Genomic DNA, 27302 nt, shown 5'->3' with positions numbered 1-27302 from the left:
TGATAAAATTTGGTATGTTTTACATTTCTAATCTACATCATTGGCACTAATAAGTAACATTTAATTTGGAAAAAACAAAAGTGTGTGTGTGTGTGTGTGTGTGTGTGTGTGTGTGTGTGTGTGTGTGTGTGTGTGTGTGTGTGTGTGCGCGCGTGTGCGCGCGCGCGCGTGCGCGTGCGTGCGTGCGCGCGTGTGTGCAGCAGCAGTGCCGCTGCCAGTAAAAGGGAGGTGGGAGAGGACCACAGCGAGAGAGAGAGAGAGAACAACACTCGTTATAAATAACTGACTGGACACAGATGCGCTTGAAAATCATTCAATCTTCCATCCCAGCAATATCGTGTAGCTTCATATATATTTTGTTGTTGTTGGATGATTTACTTGGAGTAAACCTGCACGCTGCCTCCTCGCTTCAAGGCAATTATCCCATCGCGGTGAATGAATCAAACTCGCGGAGGAGAGGAAGAGGAACCAAAGCGCATCGCTTCCTTCTGCATTATACCCAAAGAAATATATAGGTCTCATTGTGTGGGGAGGACAATAAATCCTGGCTTTTAGAATTAACAGGCTATTTCACAAATAGCCCCAAATAACTGCGGACTGACTGTGTGTGTGGGGGGGGGGGGGGGGTGGCAAAATAATAGTGCGATGATGACGGGCAAATCAGTTAAAGACATTGACAGATACCAAGCTGTCCTCAACTCTTTACTAGCCCTGGAAGAGAATAAATTCTGCGCAGACTGTGAATCAAAAGGTAGGTCGTTATATGTAATGTTATGTTGTTATGTTAATAATGTGATGTCAATGTGTTTTCTAGCTGTATACTATAGGCTACTCTACTTGACACGACACGCGGCGTAGGCTATATGCCTCAAATCAATACTGCTACAGTACTGACACAGTCAGTGACACGCGGGGGATATCATTATACCGGTACCTTACAAACGTTACTGAAGATGCATCATGAGTGACTCAGACTCAACCTCTTTTTCAATACAAAGCTTGGAGAAGAATGCCGTGCTCCTGCTGCCCCCCCGGCTGGCTGCATGCATACATTCTCCATCCCGGCCAATTATATTGTAGCCTGATGCTGCAAGAACGTCAGGTCCCACGAGGATGTTCCTCTTATTCCGTATAGGATAAAAAAGAGTAAAGAATAAACCATCCTCCCTGCACTGACTTTGAGTCGCCCTGTACAATGTGTTCCCACTTCCCAGGGTGAGACTCTCAGTAGCAGGTGTGTGTGTGTGTGTGTGTGTGTGTGTGTGTGTGTGTGACTTGTAACTCTAGAACATTGAGTTTTTAACTGTGTAGGCCTATAGTAGTATGTGTATTCGTGCACACAAGTGTTCACTTGCCACACACCATTCTTTCTGTGTATACCGTATGGTCAATAACCTCAATGAAAGGAAAGGCCGTGGACTCTGTAACCTGCTGTTTGCTTGTTTTCTTTTGACACGTGTTGTCTGGTTGAGAAGAGAAAGGATAATGATTAAGCTAATCGAGACATCACAAGTGCCTTAGATGGATGATTATGTATGTAGGCCTATAGTCCTACATTTTATTTCCACATATCCAACAATGCCAATATAGGCCACCACACATTCACACATGTGCTGATGTTTGTAGGCTACCATCATCACTTTACACTACCATGTTCTATACTTGGAAAACAAGCTCCAAATTCCAATAATGATATATTGTGTTTGGGCACCTGAGCAGTAGACCATGGTGTGCAATCATTGGACATAATGGGCAGGAAAAACAAGACCCACTTTGATTTCAGACACATGATAACTGATGAAACTGATGAATGTATAATTGATTGTAATTCACATTTCTAATGTATTACTAGTCTATCCAATTCCAACATCCATTAATCTCCCAAAAGATTGTAATTGGGAGATTGATATGGGAGTACTCTGGTGATGGTAGTGGTGGGGGGGTAAATAGCCAAGTAATCTAATGGATTTTCACAATCATTTAATAACTAGAAACAGCAGTCATAAAAGGAACGTAGGCTAAACTGATGGATGCATGATGCTACTCTGCCTCAGGTCTCCATGCTAGAACTTTGACAGGCAAACACAGAACACACAGCGGTAGACATACAATGATGACCAAACAGACAGATAGAGACACAAGCAAACAGAGGTATTATTACACACACACACACACACACACACACACACACACACACACACACACACACACACACACACACACACACACACACACACACACACACACACACACACACAAACATGGGGAAGTAACATGGGGAGTAATCAGTCTAACATGCTGTTGTGTCAACACTTTATAACCATTTGTTTTTTTGTTTGTTTTTTACCTTTCAAGATGAAAGGGGTAGTTGTTGCTGTGTAAGTATAGCAAGATGAGATCATTCTTTTTTGGTAATTTTCGAAGAAATATTAGATTTTTTCCAGAAAACATAGGTCAGGATTTAGAGGGTATCCCTATTGGTATTGGGTATGTCATTATCTGTGAAAACTTTAAAGGTCCCTCAAATGTTCAACGAATTTCAAAAACAACTCAGACATTATACAAAATAAATAAATACAAGTTGTAGATGTAGATCATACATTTTTGCTATTGTTCACATCATATGACAAAGCATATGTGTTCATCTGTTTGTCAGTGTCTACCCTTCATGACTGAAGCAGATTTAACAGGTGATATCAATAACTGATCATTTATTGAGTCATGTATTTCCTGGAAAGCAAAAGGCAATCCTGCTAATGTTTTGCACAGTCCGCCTAAAATAAAATGGACATATAGACAGTCAGGTGGACAAATGGAAAGGCGGTTAGGCTACAGATGGAGAAACCAGATGTCAAAGTAAACTGCAAACTGGTAGTCGGACAAGGAGGCTGGTGTATATAGAGACATGTGGTCCAGTGGACAGGCAGATACATACGCATACAGGCAGACAGACTGACAGACATGCAGACAGACTGACAGACATGCGTTGTTTGACCTCCAGCCAGTGACACTTCTCTCCTGTCTTTTCTGTCATACAGTAGATAGAGTGACTGGAGACCCCAGCATTTGTATTCTGGGGGAAAACCATCACAGTAAATACCTGATCTGCAAGCTCATATATTTTAGGGTTAAGTGGATAAAGTAAGGTCTGCTGCAACCAAATATACACAAAGATCCTGGGTGTGTGTGTGTGTGTGTGTGTGTGTGTGTGTGTGTGTGTGTGTGTGTGTGTGTGTGTGTGTGTGTGTGTGTGTGTGTGTGTGTGTATAGTGTTTAACGTCTGAAAATGGACCCGTAAGGGTTGGCTGGTTAGTGAATGTGTGCCAGTCCATTGGCCTGGCTGACGAAAACAGCTTCATCCAACATTATTGAATGAAAGCTGTTCAAACAGCACTGTCTGTTCAGCAGTGGTTGTCAACATGCCCCCCCCCCCCCCCCCCCCCCCCCCCCCGGTGGGTGATTAGAATCCAAATGGAGAGTTTATAATAATAATAATAATAATAATAAAGCTTTATTTGTATAGCACCTTTCATGACATGAAATGCAGCTCAAAGTGCTTTACAGAGCAATGGAGAAGAAAAAGAAAAGATAAGCAAGACATAAAACATTAAAATAATAGCAGTAATGCAATACAGTGAGGACATGAATAACAAGGACTGTAAAATGTAAATTAAAAGCAAGAGTGTAGAAGTAGGTCTTGAGCATGTGCTTTAAAAATGTCTACAGAGGCTGATGATTTTACCACCCAATCTACCATTTGAATTTAATTCCTGTCCATTGAATGGGATGATTCATAGTAGATTGGGGTCCCAGAGATTAAAAAAAGAATAAAAAAGATAATTGGATCCCCATGGTCTTTAAAGTGGGGGTTGTTGAAAGTAACAAGGTTGAGAAGATCAATAGCCGGGGAGCCACAGGCTTAAGGATTAACCTGTGATGTCATGACATACTTTTTATTTGTGTTTTTTCTATTCACTTGGTCATTAAGGTCCACAGAATGCTCTGCCGGAAACATTGCGAAAGAAAGTTATGGCCATTTTTGTATACATAGACAACCAAGGCAAAATTTCATCATACTTTAAGTAGCATGTGTCATGTCAAACTAGGGGGTTTTCATGATTCTGAATCCATTCCAAGCATTAGTTTTGCACGAAAAACACTCCTTGGCCTAAATTTGGCCATATCCACATGCTGCCCTCATCACATTTGTGATGACGGCTATGAGTGTTTTTCGTGCAAAATGCTTGGAATCATGTCACATGCTACTTAAAGTATGATGGAATTTTGGCTTATATTGGTTGTCTATGGTGGGGTATACAAAAATGGCCATAACGTTTTTTCGCAATATTTTCGGCAGAGCAGACCTCTCATTCTGTGGACCTTAATGACCAAGTGAATAGAAAAAACATTAAAAAAAAGCATGTCATCATAGGTCCTCTCAAATCTTTGGTGCTGGCTCCCCGGCTATACTGTCATAGACTAGTAACATGGTTCATAACAACAGCCTTTGACTGGAAAGGTTTCTTGTTACCACGCATTGCTATCTGTGTCTAGGGAGGTACTTAAGCCTGATTCATACTGTGTGTGCACCAGTATTGCGCGCCCAAAATAGCCAATCTACAAGCTCACAGTACGTCATGTCACAACGCAATGTGAGCTTGTAGATCGGCTATTTTCATTGTGTGGCGCCGTTGTACGACGAAGGATAAATTAACCATTAGAGCCATGGAAACATTTCAGTGGGAATGGGATACACACAAACAAACACACACACAAACACGTGCGCGCGCACACACACACACACACACACACACACACACACAGACACACGAGCATGCGTGCACACACATTTCAGCATTTGTGTCTCATATACCAATAGAGTCTAGACTGAAATCGGAACAGGTCCTAAACCAACAGAGTTGAGATGCCTGTGTTTATGTATGTGAACATGCATGTGTGTGCGTGCGTGCGTGTGTGCGTGCGTGCGTGTATGTGCTCATGCATTCCATTGTTATTTTGATCAATGTTTGCCTGATCAAAATAACAATTCTTCAACATTCTCTATTTGTGTAGACTTCTTGAAATGCAGATATTTAACAATAATTTAACTCTTGAGAGGGTCCATTTGATTTCATTTTACATTCTCAACAGTTAAAGTTCTATAAGGGTCAATTTGACTCTCCATCATTTAGCTGGGGACCACCTGGAACCACTGGTGGTCCCTGGACCACTGGTTGAAAACAACTGTTAACACATTATGTACATACAGTATGTATGGAAATCAAAATAAAAGACATGCAGTTGACCATGTACATTTCACCCTGGCCTACTCTCAATCACACATTGCGGTGATTGAGTGGCTGGGGTGAACATAAATCTACATACCTCATGTAGTACACAGAAAATTAGTGTTCATTCAACTCTCAAGAGTGTACAAATGGAACCATTTTGGTTCCATCTGTACACTCTTGTTAGTGGGCAGATGGAACCAGAGTTGAAGAGTTGAATTAACACTAAGGATTTTGACTGTGTAGTAACAGCCTATATATAAGCCCTTTGATGATGCGATGGGAGCCTCAAACACTGTAAGACACTCACTGTGACACTGAGCACATACACAACCTCAGGCTATTTTAATTGAATCCCACCAGCACCTCCTCACTCCTGACTCTCCCTAAAGGCCAAATTATATGTTCTATCTCTCAGCATGTGCCGTGAAATCCCAGAGTGTTCATTTAACTGTGAGGGTCCATATTTACAGTCTGGAGTTAGACGAACACCTCAGCTAGGTGCATGTGTGCTGTCTATGCAGCAGTGGCTCAGGGGTAGAGTGGCTGGATGGAAACCGCAAGGTTGCCAGTTCGAACCTGGGCTCCCCCAGAGTTAGTGTCGAAGTGTCCTTGAGCAAGACACTGAACCCCTAATTGCTCCTGTGTTGGTTGGTGCCTTGCATGGTTTCCGCCGCAATGTAATGCACAATCTATGTAAAGCACCTTGGATAAAGGCGCTATATAAATGCACCATTTACCAGTTGTTTTTCAACCAATGGAGGACCCTGATGTAAATAAGTCTTAGTGCTTTTCAGGCTTTCATCCTCGTAGCAGTTTTTGTATTGACTTGTGCTTTCATTAAAATGTACCCATTCTACATACTGTGAATAAAATTATCAATCAATCAATCAATCAATCAATCAATCAATTAATCAATCAATCGTGGGTCGAGGGTCCCCACATGATTCGGGGGTCCCTACATGACCTTGCTTTACCGCATCAAAAGTAATCAACAAACTATACTATAAAAACTGCTCAAACATTGGCCAAATTATCAATAAGAAAGAAGCAATAATTGTGTAAATAGCTGATCTACAAGCTCACAACTTGTGTCTCACTTAGTTTTGAGCTTGTAGATCTGCTATTTTCACAATATGTATCTATGGAAACAAGTCAAGCGGTGGTTTTTATTCTGTTCCACTGTCAGTAGAAGGGTTGCTTGCCAGAGATTTCACCAATTATCTAATTAGCACATTCAGTTGAAGGTGGTACTATACATGGGAACTCTTGGGAAGTGTAATAGAATACACTTCCCATGCAAAATGCCCCTACAGCACACATGCACACACACAAACACACACACACACACACACACACACACACACACACACACACACAGAGAGAGAGAGAGAGAGAGAGAGAGAGAGAAACCCATCAGTACTATTAATGCATTTATACAGGTCCACCCCAAGTGGTGTTTTCAGCCATATGGTGTTGGACAGGGCTTTTGTCTAATCTTGTTTGCTTTGTGCTTTGACATAGATTACTGTGTGGTTTGTTTGGGCGTAGAAACGGGAAGTGGCTGAAGGTATACTGTCTGCATCGTTTGTAGTGGGTGCTTTCACCTGTGCCGCACACAAGAAAACATCCACAAGCATCACAGCAGGTGGACTGGAACTATCCCAGAAACCCAAAAGCTTATGGATAGTGGCAAGATGATGAGAGAATCACACACAGTAAAATCCCATGTTCGTTTACACAGTAGGTCAACAGGAAACGGGGAGAGAGATGGGTGGAAGACACGCAACAAAGGTCGCCTGGATCGGGACTCGAACCCGTGCCTGGACCGCTAGGCCGGCCTGGGCCACCTGCTGCTATTTTTATCTGCTGGAAAGGTTATCCACGTGCACAAGAAAAGAAGCATTGCTGCCTGTGCCTTCCATATGTTACAGTATTTATTTATCCATTGCTAATTTGCTATTTATCTATTATATGTTTTAATGCACCTTGGACCTTGTATATTTGATTTGACTGTGTATTGCTGACAGTTTAGGTGCCAGTTATTGACTACGCACTCTCTTTGTACTGTATCTCCCATAAATGATTCCTCCACTTCCTCATAATGTCCACACCTACTGTGATGACTCTTATCTCAGCGAGTATAGAGCATGGCGCTAATACTTTCAAGGTTAAGGGGTTGTACGTCCACCGGGACATTCTCAAAAAGCCTGCAGACACTCCCAGGCTGCCTAATAGCATGGGTCTAAAAGCATTCGACCACATGGATATCCTTGTGTTAGCAAATATGTCAGTCGCTTATGCTACGGCAGACTGCACCATAATGGGGAGATGGGAAGAGAGAGAGAGAGAGGGCAAATCAGGTGATTGTTGGCGTCTGTCTCTCGACCCTACCCTCAAAGGGTTTCGAGTGTTTGTGTGCGTACAAGGAAGGGGGAGGGGGGCTTCCTTGTATTGTCTCCATCGCTCTCGTGTTCATGTTTACACCCGAGGGTCACCATGGCGATATTACTCCCTTTCCATCCACGGTCCCGCCCCGCTCTCTGTCATCCTTCCACCGGTTGGTGGGTATAGTGGTGGTCCTCCTGAAACCAGGAGATGATAATGATTGGCTGCCTGTAGGAGAGGTTGGGTGCCCCCTCCCCCCCTCTCTCTTTCTGGCCAAGTTGGCACTGAGTCACATTGTAAACGCAGGAGGTTGGCACGGTTACCGCTTCAATGTCACCCCTGCCCTGCCCTGTCTGGAAGTGACACAGCATTCTTCTGGTCTGAACGCTATGCTAACTGTGTTGGCTCTGATGTTGACTTGACACACTTTTCAATTCATGTAGCGCTTCTCAAAACAAGCCACACAAAATAAATAATATGAATGCATGACTGTGACAAATTACAAAAGACGCAAAAGAAAAAGCGCAGCGCTACTTGGTAATTGTAGTAAACATTAAGTAAACATTTCTGTTTGATTGCTGATTGCCGGTGGTGTTCTGACCCTCAACCCATCAAACAAAAATGTTTGGTCAAACCATGTGACTCCCAATGGAAAAGCATTGTGCGGCCATTAAAATTTAAAAAATAACAAACATTTGTCTGATACGTGTGAATGAGCTGACTCATGATTTTCACAACCCTTTAATGGCATGACATTTGTTTGGTCACTGGGGCAGAAACACTGAATACAATGACTACAAATGGCACATTTATATAGCGCCTTTATCCAAGGCACTTTACATAGATTGTGCATTACATTCACCCATTCACACACACACACACTCATACACCAATGGCAGCGGAAACCATGCAAGGCACCAACCGGCACATCAAGGGTAATTCAGAGTCTTGCTCAAGGACAATTTGATGCTAACTCTGGGGGAGCCCGAGTTCGAACTGGCAACCTTACGGTCCAGCCACTCTACCCCTGAGCCACCCCAAGAGTCTAGACTACCTAATACCTAGAGTATGTATCTAGGTATGAATACAATGACCACAAGAGTCTCCTGTGGCTCAGGAGGTATAGCAGGTCATCCAATGATCGGCGGTTCGAATATATATATACCGGTACTAAATATATACTTTTTTCAAAATGTATTAATTGATAGCCTAAAATGTTCTGTAAAGTGGTAATTGGAAGGTCATCAATAAGTGTCCATCTGCTGAGCTGGTTCTGCTTATGCTGTTTCTTACTGGGTCACTGAGAAGCCTTGGGCTTTCTGGCTTAGTTCTGTGGCTGAAGGCTGTGTAGCAACAAGGACATGGGAAGGCACTAGCCTACTTCACTGCTCTCACTGTTTATTTAAATTTAGAATAAGGGGTTTGTTCTGTTTAGATTGTACATTGTGTATTGGCTGAGGGGAGGGGAAGGGAGCTGAGGGGAGGGGAGGGGAAGGGACAGGGCCCAGTGATGACAGTTCCCCTGAAGGATAATCCCAGCACCTGCAGGGACCACCATTTATCCTAGTGGGATATGGGCTAATGAGCCACACATGCACCTGCTCATGTGTGTGTGTGTGTGTGTGTGTGTGTGTGTGTGTGTGTGTGTGTGTGTGTGTGTGTGTGTGTGTGTCTCTCTGTCTGTTTGTGCGTGCTGTGTATGTGTGTACCGTACCGTACTGTAAGTGGGTGCATGCATGCACACTTGTCTATGCAAACAGTGAATGTGTTCCCCTACCGAATCGCAGCAGGTGATTAAACAACTAATGTACAGTACACCATTTGGCACTTTCCGTTTTGTCCGTCCGTGGTTTTAACTCGTCCACCGATTCTGTTTTCTCTTCAACTGATATAAACACAGCTGTACATTTGCCAGGCGGATGATTCATTCATTCACATATACTCGCACTCTGCCACTCTGAAGCGTGCCCTTTAAATCGGGTACACACTGCTATCTGTGAGTCAAACCCAGCTAGTCGTTGTGTCCGCCAACATGAAGGTCTTGGCATTCTTTCTCTGACAAAATAAACAAGAAGGTTTACACAATTTCCGCTCTCTGCGGGGGAAGAAAGGCTTTCTGACGGCCTTGTGTAAGGCAGCAGTGATGCAAACCTGCCTGTCTTGTTTGTTTTCTCCCACACTTCTTGACTCATGCATCACAAACTAAATAAAATGTTCCTTTTACATAGCGCCTTTATCGAAGGCGCTTTACATAGATTGTGCATTACATTCACATACACTGATGGTGGAGGAAACCATGCAAGGCACCAACAGGGCTCATCAGGAGCAATTAGGGGTTCAGTGTCTTGCTCAAGGACACCTCAATACTAACTTCCGGTTGCCATGCGGCCACTCTACCCTGAGCCATTGCCGCCCTAAATAGACTCATGAGTCCTCAAGCAGCCACAAAAAAGGGAAATTGAATCTGCACACCGCTTATGAAAAAGCTTGACCTTTTCAATAGCAGTGTGTGTTTTATTGTTGCATTGCTGTTTGACCTGCAACGGCCCATTTGTGTGAGCGTGCGTGTTGTAAAGTTAAGTTAACAAAACCAAACAGCTGGAGTGCTCGTTTGGTGCTTCATAGTGAGAGAACAAATTCTGAGATCGTGGCCCAGCCGACTCTTATATAGAGGGAAATCCAGGTGGGCCAGATTTCCACTGATGACTCTTAGCCCCTAATCACTCTGGAGAATCAGATTAGTAACCATGACAACCAGACAGACAACTTCAGGGTTGTCTTCCCTAAAAACATGGTCATATCATGGGCCTATAGGGTATGCCTACATGAAAAAAGGGGAGAAAAAAGACAAACTAAAAAGAAAAAACATTCCAAATGTTCAATGACAAAGATGGTTTACTTGGGTGAGAATTAATCAATTAGACAATTTGTGTTGTCACTGTACTGGAATTTAACTCTGATAAGTTAACGAGCATTACAAATGTGATCATTAATAAAGCATACATGAATACATTATAATATAACTACTGTAACTCAGACTGAAATCTGAATGTTGTATTAGCACAGAAACATTACGTCCAAATAGGCTTTAGAAAGACAGACAAAAGACAGGGAGTTGCATATTCATCATCATACCACTGATATTGCAATGTAAAACATTTAGTTGGTTCTGTAGTAACGCTAGCATATGGGCATGCCGATACTTTTGTTCATTCGCCCCAAATGCTGAGCATTCATAAAAAGCACTGCTGTTTTTCCTTTGGGTGAGGCGCAGTTCTGGACAAAAGTCAAGCTACTGTAAGTCGAGATCGAAAGAGGAAGAGCAATTTGATTTGGATGTTGGTGCCAGCATGGCGTCTTATAGATTCCCATGGTCATTCAAAACCAGTGCACTAGCAAGCTAACACTATGGAAAACTCTGAAAATGCATTTTGGAAATTCCTATCATGATGAAAAATAAAAATGCTATATATTTATTGTGCAGCATTGTGGGGAAGGGAAAGAGAGAGCCAGGAGAAATGGGGAAAGAATGTCACAGAAAGAGATATTTTATGGAGACACACACACACACACACACACACACACACACACACACACACACACACACACACACACACACACACACACACACACACACACACACACACACACACACACACACACAGAGAGAGAGTTGGATGGATGGATTGATGTGGGAATAGAGAGAAGGTCTGGGAAGGACAAATAGAAAGAACTAATTCCAGTGCTAAATCTCTTCTTGGCCTTTCTCTACTCATTTTACGCATTCTCTCCCGACACTCCCTCTGTTTCCGTATCTCGTCCCTCGTCTCTTCTTTCTGTCCCTCCCTCTCCCCATCTCCCCCCTCCTCTCTCTCCCAGTGCCAGTGTTTAGAGCTCGGTTAAGTAGGCTTTGCTCAGTAATTCTACTATTATTAGCCAGCATGCTGAAACCAGGCAGTCAGGTTGGTGGCTACTGATTCTTGGTCTGTTAGTCAGACTATTCTTATCTATCTTTCATAATTGTTTGTGCACATAATAGGAAGATCAATGACTATGCACTTGCATTGTCAATTGTTTTTTAACCACATGTTAGTAATTAAATTGTTCTCAGCAAGAGAACAATTAGTCAGAGAAGGTAATTTGACAGCACACGCCCGCATAGGATGCAACTCAGACAAGAGAGCAGTTTGTCTTACTTACAAACTGGGCCCAGCGTTTCCCCTGTCGCCACGCAGGGGAAGATTTCGCATGAAGGTTTCTGTTTCCGAAAATGAACTTCCTCTTTCATTAGCATAGAATGGCCCTTCTTTGCACATCCTCCTTAACCCCCCCCCCTCCCCCCATCTGACATGGCAGTCAGCTCAGAGTTCACAGAGAGAGCCAAACCAAATGCTGCTCTTCCATCTAGTGCTAAAAAGTGTGTACTGCATGCATCAAGGAGCAGAAGAGAAGTATAGGCAATATGCAGTGTACAGTGTACAGTGTACACTGTACAACAGTGGTTTTCAACCAGTGGTCCGAGGACCACCAGTGCTTGAGGGGGTTCCAACTTCCAGGTGGTCCCCAGCTAAATTATGGAGAGTAAAATGAAACCATATAGACCATATAGATTTACACTCTCAAGAGTTACATTATTGTTAAACATCTGCATTACCTCATTTGCCAGAAGTTTACACAATTAGAGACTGTAGAAGAATTGTTATTTTGATAAACGTTTGCCAAAAGCATGGAATTGTAGACAAAATCTTATCCAACGACAACAAAATATTCTTTCGTTTTTGGTCTGAGAGGCTAAATGTCATCAAATGGTGGTCCGTGGCTCAAAAGCCGAATATATAATGGGACTTGAAATGAACCGGGTTGAAAACCACTGCTGTACAACATCCAGTCAGCCTGCAGGGAAGAGGAGAAGGGAGGGTGGGAAGAAAAAGAGGGAAGGCCAAGAGGAGAGAGATGAGAGACACCAAAGCTCTGGCATTCTCTTTGAAGCAGACTGCATTTTCCAAAAGAGGGTCGTTGCGTAAGATTAGCAGAAAAAAGGAGCAACATAATAAATGATCTTCTCACCCCCCAAGGTGCACCTACTGTAGAAGAAGGAAGACGCACGCACGCACGCAAACCAATCAGATACAGCAACAGAGCAGCAATACAATCACTAAAACAGTGGCGCAATTGTATGCCCACATATAAACATACATAAGTAGGGTACCAATTAGCCTGAGCTAACGTGTTAGGTTTCTACCTTACTGGTCTAGAAGGGAGGATCCTGGCTGAGTTTTGCACACGTCCTGATTGGTTCACCGATCTTTCCGTCAGCCCCGGTCCCAGCTCTCCCCCCTAGTGCAGCACTACGTCACATCATTTGGAGCGACGCCCACCTGGAAGGGTTGACTCTGTCACACTTTGTCCTAGTGTGAAGGTAGTGTGGGCCCAAAAATGTCACTGAACCAGCTCAAAAATAGTGAAAGGTACTGAAAACAAGTCTTTTGATGAACAATCAATATGTTTTTATTCACCTTGCAGAGTTCACATGAAAGTCGTTCCAACAAACAGCATACAAAAAAATAAGTATATACAGCCCACTGGCCAGGTTGGCTCTATCTAGGTCTGCTCTGCACCCTGTGCAATCCTACATTGATTGCCCGGGCAGTGGCAGGTGCTCCTTATAAAGGCTAGGCCCCTCCCATGGACCAAACCAACCCTGGATTGATTCCACAATCATACCAGTGCAATTGATTCCACAATCATATTAGTATACCAGTGCATTCCCAATGTCCAGAGACATCACAATTCATAACATATTTTAGTGTCACATAATATTATAAATTATCTACATAATATGATTATGAGTTCTCTAAACAAACCCTCCCACTGTTGGCATGTTCCCCATACCCCACAGTAGTTGCTCCCTTCAATGAAGTCAACAATCAATTATCAATCAACAAATGCACAATAAATAATGTCAAACTAAACTCATTTTCTGCAAATTCAAACTCTGTTGGTTATCTTCAGTCTCAGTGGCAGGGTGAACTGCCACAGACTCCCACTTTAGAACAGAGTAGCCAATGTGTTTCCCCAGGCTTTCATTTTTTGCGCTGACGAAAATGAAAGCCGTGCGTGTGTGTGTGTGTGTGTGTGTGTGTGTGTGTGTGTGGTCCTCTCATTTGAATTGACATCTTTTCTTTTTTCTTTTTAAAGACATTATTGGTCAAACCACTGCAGTAATCAGTGGGCTAGGACTCTCCAAAATCGTCCGTGCTTTAGCTCTCACTGTCTCGTCTCACTATCAGCTATGTAGGCTGTAACACTTGGTGGATCCTATTATGTGTCAGTACACACAGGATTTACACGGGATTATAGGCGCGGAATCCCTGCTGAATTCCAACTCACAAATGAGGTTTTGGGCTCAACCCGTCTATAATTGGACTAAAATTAATCTGTCTTGTTCATGTCGCTCTTCGTTCCCCCCTTCTCAAAAATCCCCGTAGCAGCATACTCTCATATTCTCATCCTCTCAAAAGTGTGTCTCTGTTAACCTCTTCCAACCTCTTCACTGTCTAAACATTTTGCTGTGATGTTTGCCTGTTTATTCTGGGTCAGTGTGTCTAATGAGAGTCTAATGAGAGTTTGGTATGAAGATCCTGTTATTCTCGCTCTCTGCCTGACGTCTAATCTCCTCTTCACCATTCTTGTCCACTAGGTCCGAGGTGGGCGTCATGGAACCTGGGGATCTTTGTTTGCATCCGCTGCGCAGGGATCCATCGCAACCTCGGGGTGCACATCTCCAAGGTCAAGTCGGTCAACTTGGACCAGTGGACGCAGGAACAAATCCAGGTCAGACTCAACAACAACAACAGGCCCATGCATGCTAGGTACACGACTGCCCCAGAGTGTTGACTTGACACATGCTATTATAGTTATACTTCACCAGTAAGAGACCACACCAACTGCTCAAGATTAGGCAGTATCAAACAGGTAAGAGATGACATAAGAGGTGTATTTATGCTGTGGGGAATGTTACGTGATTGGCTGTGAGACTATACGCAGGTGAACTTGGGAGTGATTAGGTAGAGGTGGTATCTACTCCTGAACCTGCGTTGAACACAACTTCATTAGTAGTAGCATGTGTTAAGTCAACACTCTGGGGCATCTAGACTAGTAGGATAGATGCATGACAGAGGTTGGTTCAAATGAACACTCCTGCCATCCTGATCAAATTAAGGAGGTAGCTGGTTCCAGTTTTCCTTTTGGCTCAAGTCATGATCACACAGCTGCTTTGTGCTTGTCTGCCATCAGTGTGTTCAGGAAATGGGGAACGCCAAGGCCAGACGTCTCTACGAGGCTTTCTTACCTGAGTGCTTCCAACGACCAGAGACGGACCAGTATCCCTACCACTGTGTGTGTGTGTGTGTGTGTGTGTGTGTGTGTGTGTGTGTGTGTGTGTGTGTGTGTGTGTGTGTGTGTGTGTGTGTGTGTGTGCGTGCGTGTGTGTGCGAGCGCATGTGTGTGTGTGTGTGTGTGTGTGTGTGTGTGTGTGTGTGTGTGCGTGTGTGAGTGTGTGTGTGTGTGTGTGTGTGTGTGTGTGCGTGTGTGAGTGTGTGTGTGTGTGTGTGTGTGTGTGTGTGTGTGTGTGTGTGTGTGTGCGTGTGTGTGTGTGTGGTGCGTGCGTGTGTGTCCATGTGCGTGTTTGAGAGAGTGAGTGAGCTAAAGCAATACAGCACCTAGGAAATTGTCTCCTTGACAGACTGTGCAGATCTGCAGAGATCTTCATCAGGGACAAATATGATAGGAAAAAATACATGGACAAGGTTATTGACATCCAGATGCTCAGGGTGAGTGTCCACAACACGCACGCACGAGCGCACGCACACACACACACACACACACACAGTCAGTCACACACACACACACACACACACACACACAAACACACACACTGTTGTTTGCAAGTGATCAGATCGGATTAGTGTATTCAAACATCGTCAAAGCACCTGCGTTAGTTGCAAAAATCTGACGTGCTGCGATGCCAGACCTACTCTGAACGAGCCTTATTGTTGTGTGTGTGTGTGTGTGTGTGTGTGTGTGTGTGTGTGTGTGTGTGTGTGTGTGTGTGGACTGTAGAAAGAGAAGAGTTGCGACAACATCCCCAAGGAGCCGGTGGTGTTTGAGAAGATGAAACTGGTGAGGCTGTTTCCCTGTTGTGTTTGTACTCTACACAGTGAAATGATCCGTGTCCTGCTGTTTACATCCATCTGCATAATTGGTGCTGATACTTGTCAGCACAGACGTATTCAGCCAGTGTTTTATTTGCCTTCTGTCTGTTGGCTGCTGTGGCAGAAAAAAGAAGCGAGTCCAAGGACACTACAGTCCCCGTCTGTTACAGATCTGCTTGGATTGGGTATGCTGTCGCACAGACAGACGCACGCACGCACGCACGCACGCACGCACGCACGCACACGCACACACACACACACACACACACACACACACACACACACACACACACACACACACACACACACTCCATGCTCAACATTACACTTGCAAATCAGTTGATCCTGTCATGCTTCCCTAACGCTGCTACTGCTGCTATAAGACGGCCCCTCCCCCAGCCCGGCGGTGTCCAACGCTGTGGCGTCTCTTTCAGAAGACAAAGGCAGCGCGGCGGCGGCGGCGTCGGCCCTGGATCTGTTCAGCCCACTGCCAGCCTCCTCCTCGGCCTCCGCCATCCAGACCGCCGTAAGACACACTACATGCATCAGTGTCAACTTTTGATTGATTGAATGAATCAATCAATGATGATTGATGATTGATTGATTGATTGTAGTTTATTAGAAAGAATGTATAACAAACACTCAAAAGGGATAGCAGGGGTTCCATTTAGGCCCTATGTATTCAAGTAACTAAGTCAATTTACTTAAGTTCTGTACTTAAGTACAGTTCTGAGGTGTTTGTACTTTACGTGAGTGTTTCCAAATATCCAATACTTTTGCTTCTACTCCATTACATCTCATCTTCTACTCCACTACATCTCAGAGGCAAATGTTGTGCTTTTACGCTGCTGCAATTGTTTTAAAGCTTTAGTTACTATTACAAAAGATAATACATTAACCACTATAGCCCTTTAAAGATAATACATTAACCACTATAGCCCTTTAAAGATAATACATTAACCACTATAGCCCTTTAAAGATAATACATTAACCACTATAGCCCTTTAAAGATAATACATTAACCACTATAGCCCTTTAAAGATAATACATTAACCACTATAGCCCTTTAAAGATAATACATTAACCACTATAGCCCTTTAAAGATAATACATTAACCACTATAGCCCTTTAAAGATAATACATTAACCACTATAGCCCTTTCGGCCATTTGAAAAAAGGCGATCTACTGTACAAGCTGCAGATCTGCTACAGTATAAGATGTTTAGACAATTGAAATTTTGAAATGGGACGTTCTGCATAATGAGTAGCCTACTTGAGTACTTAAGCACATTTTGATGCCAATACTATTGTACTTTTTACTCAATTACATTTTGAATTCCAGACTTATACTTGTAACAGAGTATTTCTATATTGCAGTATTGATACTTAAGTAAAACATTTTGAGTACTATTTCCACCACTGCATATGCATCAGTGCTTCTCAAACGTTTTCATGGCAAGGACCCCCAAATGGATTTGGACGCAGCAGACCCCCATCTCAAAATGTATCCTGCCTCCCATACAACATTGGTGTTATCAAAAATGTTTCAAAAATGCAAAGAATTTTGGAAAATAGCAGAGCTTGCATCACATCGCAACGCATTGTGAGCTTTCTTTTTTCCAAATAGCCGATGTATACAGCATCTGTTGTGGTTAAATTGTAATAGTAATACATGTAGCTACTGCTACTGCCATTACTGCATCAAAAGTAATCAACATAGTACTGTATAAAAACTTGTCAAACATTGGCCAAATTGTGAAATAATATAAGAAAGAGGCAACAATTGAAAATAGCCGATCTGGCCAACTGTCTGGGCACCTAGGCTGCTGAGCCAGCCTGACAGCATGCCGCGGGTTCGACTCCCGATTCCCGACGGCCTTTCCCGCGTGTCTTCCCCCCCCCCCCCCCCCATCTCTCTCCCCATCTCCTGTCAGACTACTTTCATCCTATCATTAATAAAAGAAGAAAATAGCCGATCTACAAGCTCACAACGCCTCACGTTGCAAGGAGCTTGTAGATTATTGTTGTGAGCTTCTAGCTTCTATTTTCCACAATATTCATGTGTGTAACCGAGTCCAACTAAATTGCCTCAATTAAGTGCTTGTCAGGGTGGGAGGGTTGCGGCCTGAAAAAGTTGAGAACCATTGGCCTAATGCATATCAAACAGGGGATCCTTTAAATACAAATAAATAAAAAAGAAGGTAGAATGTGCTGTATTTGGTTATGTTAGAGCATTGCTCCTCTGGTTCCGCTGCAGCCTGTGTCGAGCTCCATGCCCAGAGTGGCTGCCTCTGTCCCCGACAACCTCAGTTTGTTCCTGGACCCGGCAGCCAAAACTGAAGAGGGTACTGTCAAAAAACTGTCCAAGGACTCAATCCTGTCTCTGTACGCATCCGCACCCTCTGTCTCTGCCCATGGTAAGAACTCTCAAATGCCCCACGGTCTCAAGTCAAGATGCATAGTCAAATATTTCTTTGTATCTACATGTCAACCTGAAGTGCTATAGGCCTACATTGAGTCAAGGGGCACCATGGACGATTGTTTGCAGTTTGGTGCATGATGGGAGATTAGAGATATAAACAGAAAGAAAAATTCCCGGGAGGAGGACTTGTGTCTAAAAGTGCATGTGTGATACAATGGAGAGCATGTTATGTATACAGTAAGTGTCTTTACTAGTTATCCATGCAAGTACACACACACACACACACACACACACACACACACACACACACACACACACACACACACACACACACACACACACACACACACACACACACACACACACACACACACACACACACACACACTCACACACACACACACACACACACACACACACACACACTCACACACACACACACACACACACACACACACACACACACACACACACACACATGGTAGGCCCAATGCCCAAAGCAGGACAGCCAGGCAGAATAGTGTTCAAAAGCCATGGTTGGGTGTAATGCAGGTGAAGAGAGAAGACATCACAGACAGCCTGGCATGATGCAACACAAACAACGAGCCGACAAGGACTGACTGGGGAACAAGGCTAATATACACATGAGGGCTGATTACAAATGATTTACACCTGGGGAAGATAACACACACACACTCGCCCGCGCGCACACTCACACAAACGATGAAGGGCTAATTCAGCAAATGTCACAATGGCCATTGTGTTTTCAGCAGGACTGTACATGAACCAGATGGGCTACCCCACCCATCCGTACGGGTCGTACCATCATTCCCTGGCGCAGGCGGCGGCGGCCGGGGGAGCTATGGGAGGAGGTACCATGATGGGAGCACAGCAGCAAGGTGGAATGATGGCCGCCGTACCACAGAGCGGCATGATGGGACAGCAGAGTGGCATGATGGGAGGACAGGCTCCGGTCATGTCGGGGATGGTGCAAGGCATGATGGGAGTTCAGCAGAACAGCATGCTGGGACAGCAGCAGCAGCACAATGGCCTGATAGGGCAGCAAGGCATGCTGGGAGGTCTGAGCGGCCCACATCACCAGCAGCAGGGCTATGGAGGGCAACAAAGTCAGCAGCTACAGTGGAACATTGCCCAGGTATGTTGTGTTTGTCTTACAGTACTTGGGTCTCAAAGTGGCTCTCCGAGTGCCTTGAGGGGGTCCTAAATGGACCTGTACAGTACAGGGGGGTCCTGAATGGACCTGTACAGTACAGGGGGGTCCTAAATGGACCTGTACAGTACAGGGGGGTCCTGAATGGACCTGTACAGTACAGGGGGGTCCTGAATGGACCTGTACAGTACAGGGGGGTCCTAAATGGACCTGTACAGTACAGGGGGGTCCTAAATGGACCTGTACAGTACAGGGGGGTCCTAAATGGACCTGTACAGTACAGGGGGGTCCTGAATGGACCTGTACAGTACACACACTGTGACTGAGAGGTCCTGAATGGACCTGTACAGTACACACACTGTGACTGAGAGGTCCTGAATGGACCTGTACAGTACACACACTGTGACTGAGAGGTCCTAAATGGACCTGTACAGTACACACACTGTGACTGAGAGGTCCTAAATGGACCTGTACAGTACACACACTGTGACTGAGAGTAGATAACAACCTAGATAACAACAGAAATAACAGGCGGTGGGAGCAAATAACACAACAACCAGGAACCATATGCAGAGGAAGGCAGGAAGAAGCATGCATGCACGGTTTTGCGCCGCGTACAGATGATGCTGTGATGCGTGTGGACAGAAGAAGCTGTGATGCGTGTGGACAGATGAAGCTGTGATGCGTGTGGACAGAAGAAGCTGTGATGCGTGTGGACAGAAGAAGCTGTGATGCGTGTGGACAGATGAAGCTGTGATGCGTGTGGACAGATGAAGCTGTGATGCGTGTGGACAGATGAAGCTGTGATGCGTGTGCGCAGCTGGTTTTTAGACAGCTGGCGGATGGGAATTAAGCTCCACCTCCGTGGACGATTGGCGCGGAGGAGAGCGCTTCCGGGAATCTGGCCGTCGCGCAAGTCGTCCGCGGAAGTGGAGCTTCTTTTCCATCCACCAGCTGTCTAAAAAACCCGGTTTTGAAGCTGTGTGCAGCTGAAAACGTGCTCGGCTCTTTGGATAGTGTGGCAGCACCTAATCTAGTGAGCTTAAATACCCCGCCCAATTGGTCAGTTGACTGCCACATCAGCTAATGACACACTGAATACACCCACATAGTAATATGCAGCATATTAACCCCTTGAGCACAGCCAGTGCCGGTTCTAGGCCTTTTGAGGCCTTAGGCAACATATTATACAGAGCCCAAAATGTTTATAAACAAATCACAAATGTTTATAAACAAATCACAAATGTTTATAAACAAATCACAAATGTTTATAAACAAATACCAAAATGTTTATAAACAAATCCCAAATCCCTTGGTCCTACCCCCCCGACCATGAGACTTACTACAGGTAAACTGGTAGTGGTCCTACCCCCCCCATGAGACTTACAAATCCCAAATGTTTATAAACAAATCCCAAATGTTTGTAAACAAATCCCAAATGTTTATAAACAAATCCCAAATGTTTATAAACAAATCCCAAAATGTTTATAAACAAATCACAAATGTTTATAAACAAATCACAAATGTTTATAAACAAATAACAAAATGTTTATAAACAAATCCCAAATCCCTTGGTCCTACCCCCCCGACCATGAGACTTACTACAGGTCAACTGGTAGTGGTCCTACCCCCCCCATGAGACTTACAAATCCCAAATGTTTATAAACAAATCCCAAATGTTTGTAAACAAATCCCAAATGTTTATAAACAAATCCCAAAATGTTTATAAATAAATCACAAATGTTTATAAACAAATCACAAATGTTTATAAACAAATACCAAAATGTTTATAAACAAATCCCAAATCCCTTGGTCCTACCCCCCCGACCAATGCAGAGCATGAAACCCCTCGAGTATATCTGACTGAACTAACTCCGCAAGCTATGTATCATTTATGGAGCCCTTGGAATTAAAACGTTGGGGGGGATCTGCTATTTTCAAAAGATTTTTACACAAAAAACCCTATTTTCTCATCACACATCAGCCAATTAAAAGGAAATGTACATGTTGATGCCAATACTTTTGTCCTTTTACTCAAGCACATTTTGAATTCTGGACTTTTACTTGCAACAGAGTAATTCAAGTTGCAGTATTGATACTTTTAATTAACCCATTTTGGGCGGGAACCCCTTTTGGTGTTTTAGCTTTAGCTATTGAAAAATAGCAGATCTACAAGCTGCTACGAGCTTGTAGGTCTGCTATTTTAGAAAAATCGAAGAACGACTGACATGGAAACATAGCTTTTTCAGAAAACTGTCATTTTCAAACAGACATTTTTTAAATCTGATCTCAGGTCAGAATGGGTTAATTAAGTAAAACATTTGAGTACTTTTTTCCAGCACTGAGCTTCATAACAGAGTCTAATGTGTGTGTGTGTGTGTGTGTGTGTGTGTGTGTGTGTGTGTGTGTGTGTGTGTGTGTGTGTGTGTGTGTGTGTATGCTGTTGCCTCTCTCAGATGACTCAGCACGTGACGGGTATGAACTTTTACGGAGCGACCACCAACGGCATGAACGGATACAGTGGCCAACAACACACGGGAGGACAGAGCACTCAGAACCCCACGCAGATGGCAGCGCAGGTCTGGAAATGATGTCACCGCTGTAGGTAAACCATGTAATGTCAGTCTGGCCCTCCGGGGGGACCACCAGGGGGACGGATCCCAATGGACCCGCTGGTCTTGTAACTCTGAGAGCGTACGGTACGAGTGGAACCAAATCGCTCCCATTTGTACACACGGAGGCCCCTTTTCCACCGTTTGGTTCCCAATGGAAACCGGTTCAGTTCTTTGTGGTTCTTACTTCTTAGTCCATGAGCCAGAGCTCCACAATTGGAATGTTAATTGTGAATTGAGTTGGCAAAACCATACCTATATTAAATTGTTATCACCATGAAACTTCCCCAGTTGATTACTTACACGAAGACAATGATTTATTGTATTACACATTTTGTTTTTTAATATGCAAATGAGGCATTATATAGGAAAATATGCAAAACATAGAAAATATGAAAAAACTAAGTACTGTGGAAGGGTTATCATATATTAATGTACTTATATTGATCCTATAAACAATTTAATATAGGTATAGTTTTGCCCACTCAAGTCATAATTAACGTTCCAATTTTGGAGCTCTGGCTCATGGACTAAGAACCAAAAAGAACTGAACCGGTTCCCATTGGGAACCAACCGGTGGAAAAGGGGATCTCAGAGTAACAGACCCATAAGGGTCCATTATTATTCGGCCCCCTGGCTGGACCAGATATTGAGAAACAGCGATGCAATAGCTTGTTGACCGACATCGGAGCTGGAAAACGGAAACAAACTCTTTCGTTAAGACATTCTTTATATAGCAATGCAGGAAGAGGAGGGTAGAGAAGAAGGAGTCAGAAGAAGGAGGTTTCTTTGACGCCAGTTCTCCAGCCATACAATCTCTCCTCTCATCTACAGTTCAGCCACGCTTCGCTGATCTACAGCACTGGTTCCCAAACAGTGGGTCGGGACCCATTTATGGGTCACAGACACATTTTTATGGGTCCCTTGATTATAATCTTTTTGTTTCCTACATTTTGTTTTTAATTATTATAATCATAAGACATTAAAAAAAATAAGAAAAATCTAAAAGAATTTCTTGAATAAGTAAAAGAAAATTCTTAAGAAATTCCAATTAGAAAACAAACCTTTAAGAAGTAGGGAAAATAGCCGATCTACAAGCTCACAGCGCGGCGCAAAGCAACGCATTGTGAGCTTGTAGATCTGCTATTTTCCTCGAGTTTGGGTGCCGGGGGAATGTCTAATTTATCTTTTCGGGTCACGGGCTAAAACGTTTGGGAAACACAGATCTACAAGTGCTTGCCTTGAGAATACTGTGCTCCAGCCTAGAGAACGACCGGGGTGCAGATCACAAAGTTCAAAGAACGGAGGCTATTAGTTATGACCACATAATTAACTCTCATCTGCGATCTGTTTGCATGCCCATATCTGTGTGTGTGCGCGCGTGTGTGTGCACATACTTGTTTGTGCATACTGGATGTGTGTTTGACTGTGTCTATGTGCAAATCTATGCATAGTTACAGTACTGTACATGCGTGTGTGTGTGTGTGTGTGTGTGTGTGTGTGTGTGTGTGTGTGTGTGTGTGTTTATGGGTGCGTGCGTGTGTGATTGTGCCTGATTGTATCTGGTTTCTACTTTTGTAAACGCTGAAGCTTGCCTGCCTGTCTAATGATATTAACGTTTGAACTATTTCCTTTACACATGATCACGCCGTAAACCCATTTCACGAGAAAACGCCTCTATTCTACAAAAAGCTACCTATAAAGACCCCACCTAAACCCTACTCTAGACTTAAACTGGACCTGAGTTGGCTCTAGTCTGGTGTGCAGGGACTGCTTTTTCCCCCCATCTACACCAAATCTCTGTCTGCAAAAAACGTATACGAGCTGGTTGTGTAAAGTAGATACTATATCTTTGGCTAAAGCTTGCCCCAGAATATGGATGCTCGGGTTCAAGTAGTTGCCTAATGATGTCCTTCTTCTAGTACAAACATTTCAATATCTAGCTGAGTAGTCCTCAACCTCAACCGCGAGGGGTCACATGGGTAGGCCGTGTGCATTTTCAGAACAACTTTTATTTGAACGATCGATCAACTGAGTTAAGTTCTCACTTATTGATATCACTTTTTAATATGAATGTTATATTATCATTCAAATCTTAGCGTTTTGCTAATTATTTGTGGGCCTATTTGCAATATCCTCGTGGCCCAAGGGGTTGAGAACCCAGTGGTCTAGCCTATACTAGGCACAGAGTTCTGAGAAACCAAAGAGCAACTCCGGCTTTATCTTGCCTGTACAGCAGTCAGATGTGCTATCTGCTCATACTGTATGTAACTGTATGGATACTAAACGCTTTAGTCACAAAAACAAATACAAGGATTACTGACTTGTGAAGTTTCGTGAGGCTATGGATGTTTGAAATGAGTGAAATAGACAGGGAGGCGGGGCTTGATTAGTACATTGATGTCACAGCTGCTCTTCAACACTGGGACTGTAACCACGTCAAGGGGGATCATGATTTGCACGGAAATGTCCTGAATTCATGCAAGATGATGCTTAATTGATACTCGTCGTACAACAGAGTTCTGCGACCAAAATACGTTGCATCGCTTGTAGATCAGGTATTTTCGGCGGGGGCGACACAGTGTCGTGCGGCGGAGTATAAATCAGGCTCAAAGTCAAATTCATACTTTGTGCCAGGAAATAACCGATTTTAACGTCTCTGTTGAAAAGCTGTTATTTTTTGCGACACGGTATTAATTAGAGTTGATATCCTCAACGGAGAGAACGGGAAATTAAAAGTAGAGAAAGGGAGAAAGAATGACTTACAGTAAGTGTTATTTATGGACCAAACATTAATATGTTGCGATAATGTCAAATGTACTATAAACTTCCTCAACTGCACAATTCAGCAATAGGCTAGCACTATGTTATATATTATGTTTTTACTGATTTCTGATTAACGTTATGGTTAAATATAGGAGGCAAGAGAATGTTGGATGAGATGATTTCAGTCAATTGTTTTCCATTACACTGCTGCAAGAAAATGTAATATTTTCAATACCTCTAACACAGAATTTGTCAGAATAAATATAATTTAGGTTTTTCTATCATATTGGAGAGTTTGTTATACAGTATTACCCAGGCCTCATTCAAGGTAAATGTCAGTCATTGTTCATTGGAAACATTTGCCACTTGACCAGTGCCTCCACTGGATTGCATGACAAGAATGTGTATCTATCTATGATTGTATGTACTGTATCTACGAAGATATATGAATGTGTTTCTGGAATGTGTATCACTGAATGTCTCTCTTTACTGAATCAACTGATCTTTTACAGGGTTCGATTTGTAAAAAACATAAACAGAAGGGATGGGACGATATGACAACTACATGTCACGATTATTGTGGCAAAAATAATTGCGATTAACGATATTATCACGATAATCAAAAACATGCTTAAAACTTAGAAATACCTCTTTTGTTCAACCACCCTATTCTGGGGGGGGGGGGGGGATTTCACGATAACTTAAAATCTCCACGATACCATTATTTTAAGCGTTTTCTTTATTTTTTCTGTCCCATCTATCGGGATGGGACGGTAATAAAGATTATCTTCCCATCCTTAGGGGAGACATTTTTCTCTGTATTACAAAATACAAATAATAAAGATAACCGGTCTACAAGCTTGCGACATGGAAGACAAATTAGTTTTTTCCCAAAAGCAGAGGCATGGATACCCCCCCACCCCACATCCCCACCAGAAAATAGAACCCTGATCTTTCACGTGCTGATCAAAAAGCCCAATATACGAGGTTCAACACTCTCAAGGAATGTGTGTCCAACAATGTGTCGACCACTGTCTGGCATTTCAACCCAGACTATCTGTGAATAACAACTGCTGTGTTCACTTTGTCTCAGTATCACAAGCGGGTGTATTTTGAATATAATTTCACCGTGCGCCAGACAGTCAATGTATTGTTGTTTCTTTTGAACGTTCCATGGCTGTTTCATAACCGCCTGTGTGTCATTTGTGTGTGTGTGGATTGTTAACGTCACGGTGGTTTGTGGGGCAGTATGTTGGAGCAAAGTCAGTGTCATGTAGCAAGCTATCTGTGAATCTGGTGACATCATTTTAATGTAATTTGGGTGAACCATCTTAACTTCTTGACTAATAGTCAAAAGAGATCCTATCAGCAAACAAACAAATCTATCAGTCCTTCTATATGAGCTTCTACGTTGCACACAACAAGGCCTTGCCAATCCATGTCTACCAATTTCTCCTTAAATCTTTAAAACTGTTTATAAATGCATGGCGCTAGTGTATATAGTTTCAGCCTTTCCATTTACCCGAATAACTACTCCTGTCCTGAATTAAGCTGTCCCCTTTGGAACTCATCTGTACAGATGATATAAAAAACAAACCAGGGGAAACTAAGTAAAATGCAGAGATTGCCTGATGCCAGCCGTACCTACAGTAAAGTCAAGGTTAGCTATTCAGTGCAACTACCAGCCACCACAAGTCAGACACTTGTAGGGGGTTCTGACTTAGCTTTACACCCTTCAGTCAGAGACTTCAGTCAATTAAGACTTTAGGGCCTAAAGTCTTAATTGACTGAAGTCTCGCTCTACACAAAATACCTTCGCGGAAAATAGCAATCTATACAAGCTCACGGCGCATCGTGTTTAGGGTTGGGATCCTTTAGGATTTGAACGACTCCAGTTCACCCTTAACGGTCCAATTCCTTAACTGTACCATTTAACGATTCCTATAGGGGGGTTCCAACTTCCAAATGGTGGTCCTTGAAATTACAAAGTGTGAAGCGTGAAGTCCACATACAGTACCAGCTCTGACAGTGTGATGATGAAACCGGTTGCGGAACGGTTCCAAATGTGATGGAACCGATTACGGTTCCTCAATGTTGGATCCGGTTCCGGATCCCTAACCCTATCGCTTTGTGAGCTTGTAGAAAGGCTATTATCGTCAAATGTTTTCCACAGAACAGGGAGGCTGCATGGGGTTCAAGAGGATTTTAGCTGGGTGTCAGCGTAGCCACATGTTATCCGTCACCTTCTCCACTCGCGGATAGTCAATGGCAATTGAGTTTATGCACACCATCCTGCCAGCAAGGTGGTAACTAGATGCAATTTCCCATTGACAGCCCATTCATCCAAACAGAAAAGTCCTATTTAATTGTAACAACGTCAAACTCACCAACATTGCAGCTGTACGGAAAGCTTGAATTATCCTCATTCTATCTGCAAAGTGT

The 27302-nt window shown here is 43.3% G+C and overlaps 1 protein-coding gene across 1 annotated transcript; it reads left to right on the top strand.

Annotated features, from left to right (window-relative positions):
* Positions 1-645: 645 nt before the first annotated feature.
* On the top strand, positions 646-22571 carry smap2 (small ArfGAP2; the record flags this gene model as incomplete). The annotated part of the gene is made up of 10 exons (XM_080787011.1): positions 646-751; positions 14377-14510; positions 14973-15058; positions 15430-15508; positions 15798-15857; positions 16014-16074; positions 16324-16415; positions 18147-18306; positions 19082-19467; positions 21939-22571. 10 exons carry the CDS (start codon positions 646-648, stop codon positions 22071-22073), a joined length of 1299 nt encoding a protein of 432 aa, XP_080643137.1. The 3' UTR covers positions 22074-22571.
* Positions 22572-27302: the final 4731 nt, after the last annotated feature.

This window comes from Protomyctophum bolini (assembly GCF_963924005.1).
Source record: "Protomyctophum bolini genome assembly, chromosome: 17".
Classification (NCBI taxonomy): Eukaryota; Metazoa; Chordata; class Actinopteri; order Myctophiformes; family Myctophidae; genus Protomyctophum; species Protomyctophum bolini.
Note: the sequence above shows the minus strand (reverse complement) of the source record. Positions and strands in the feature narration are given on the sequence as shown.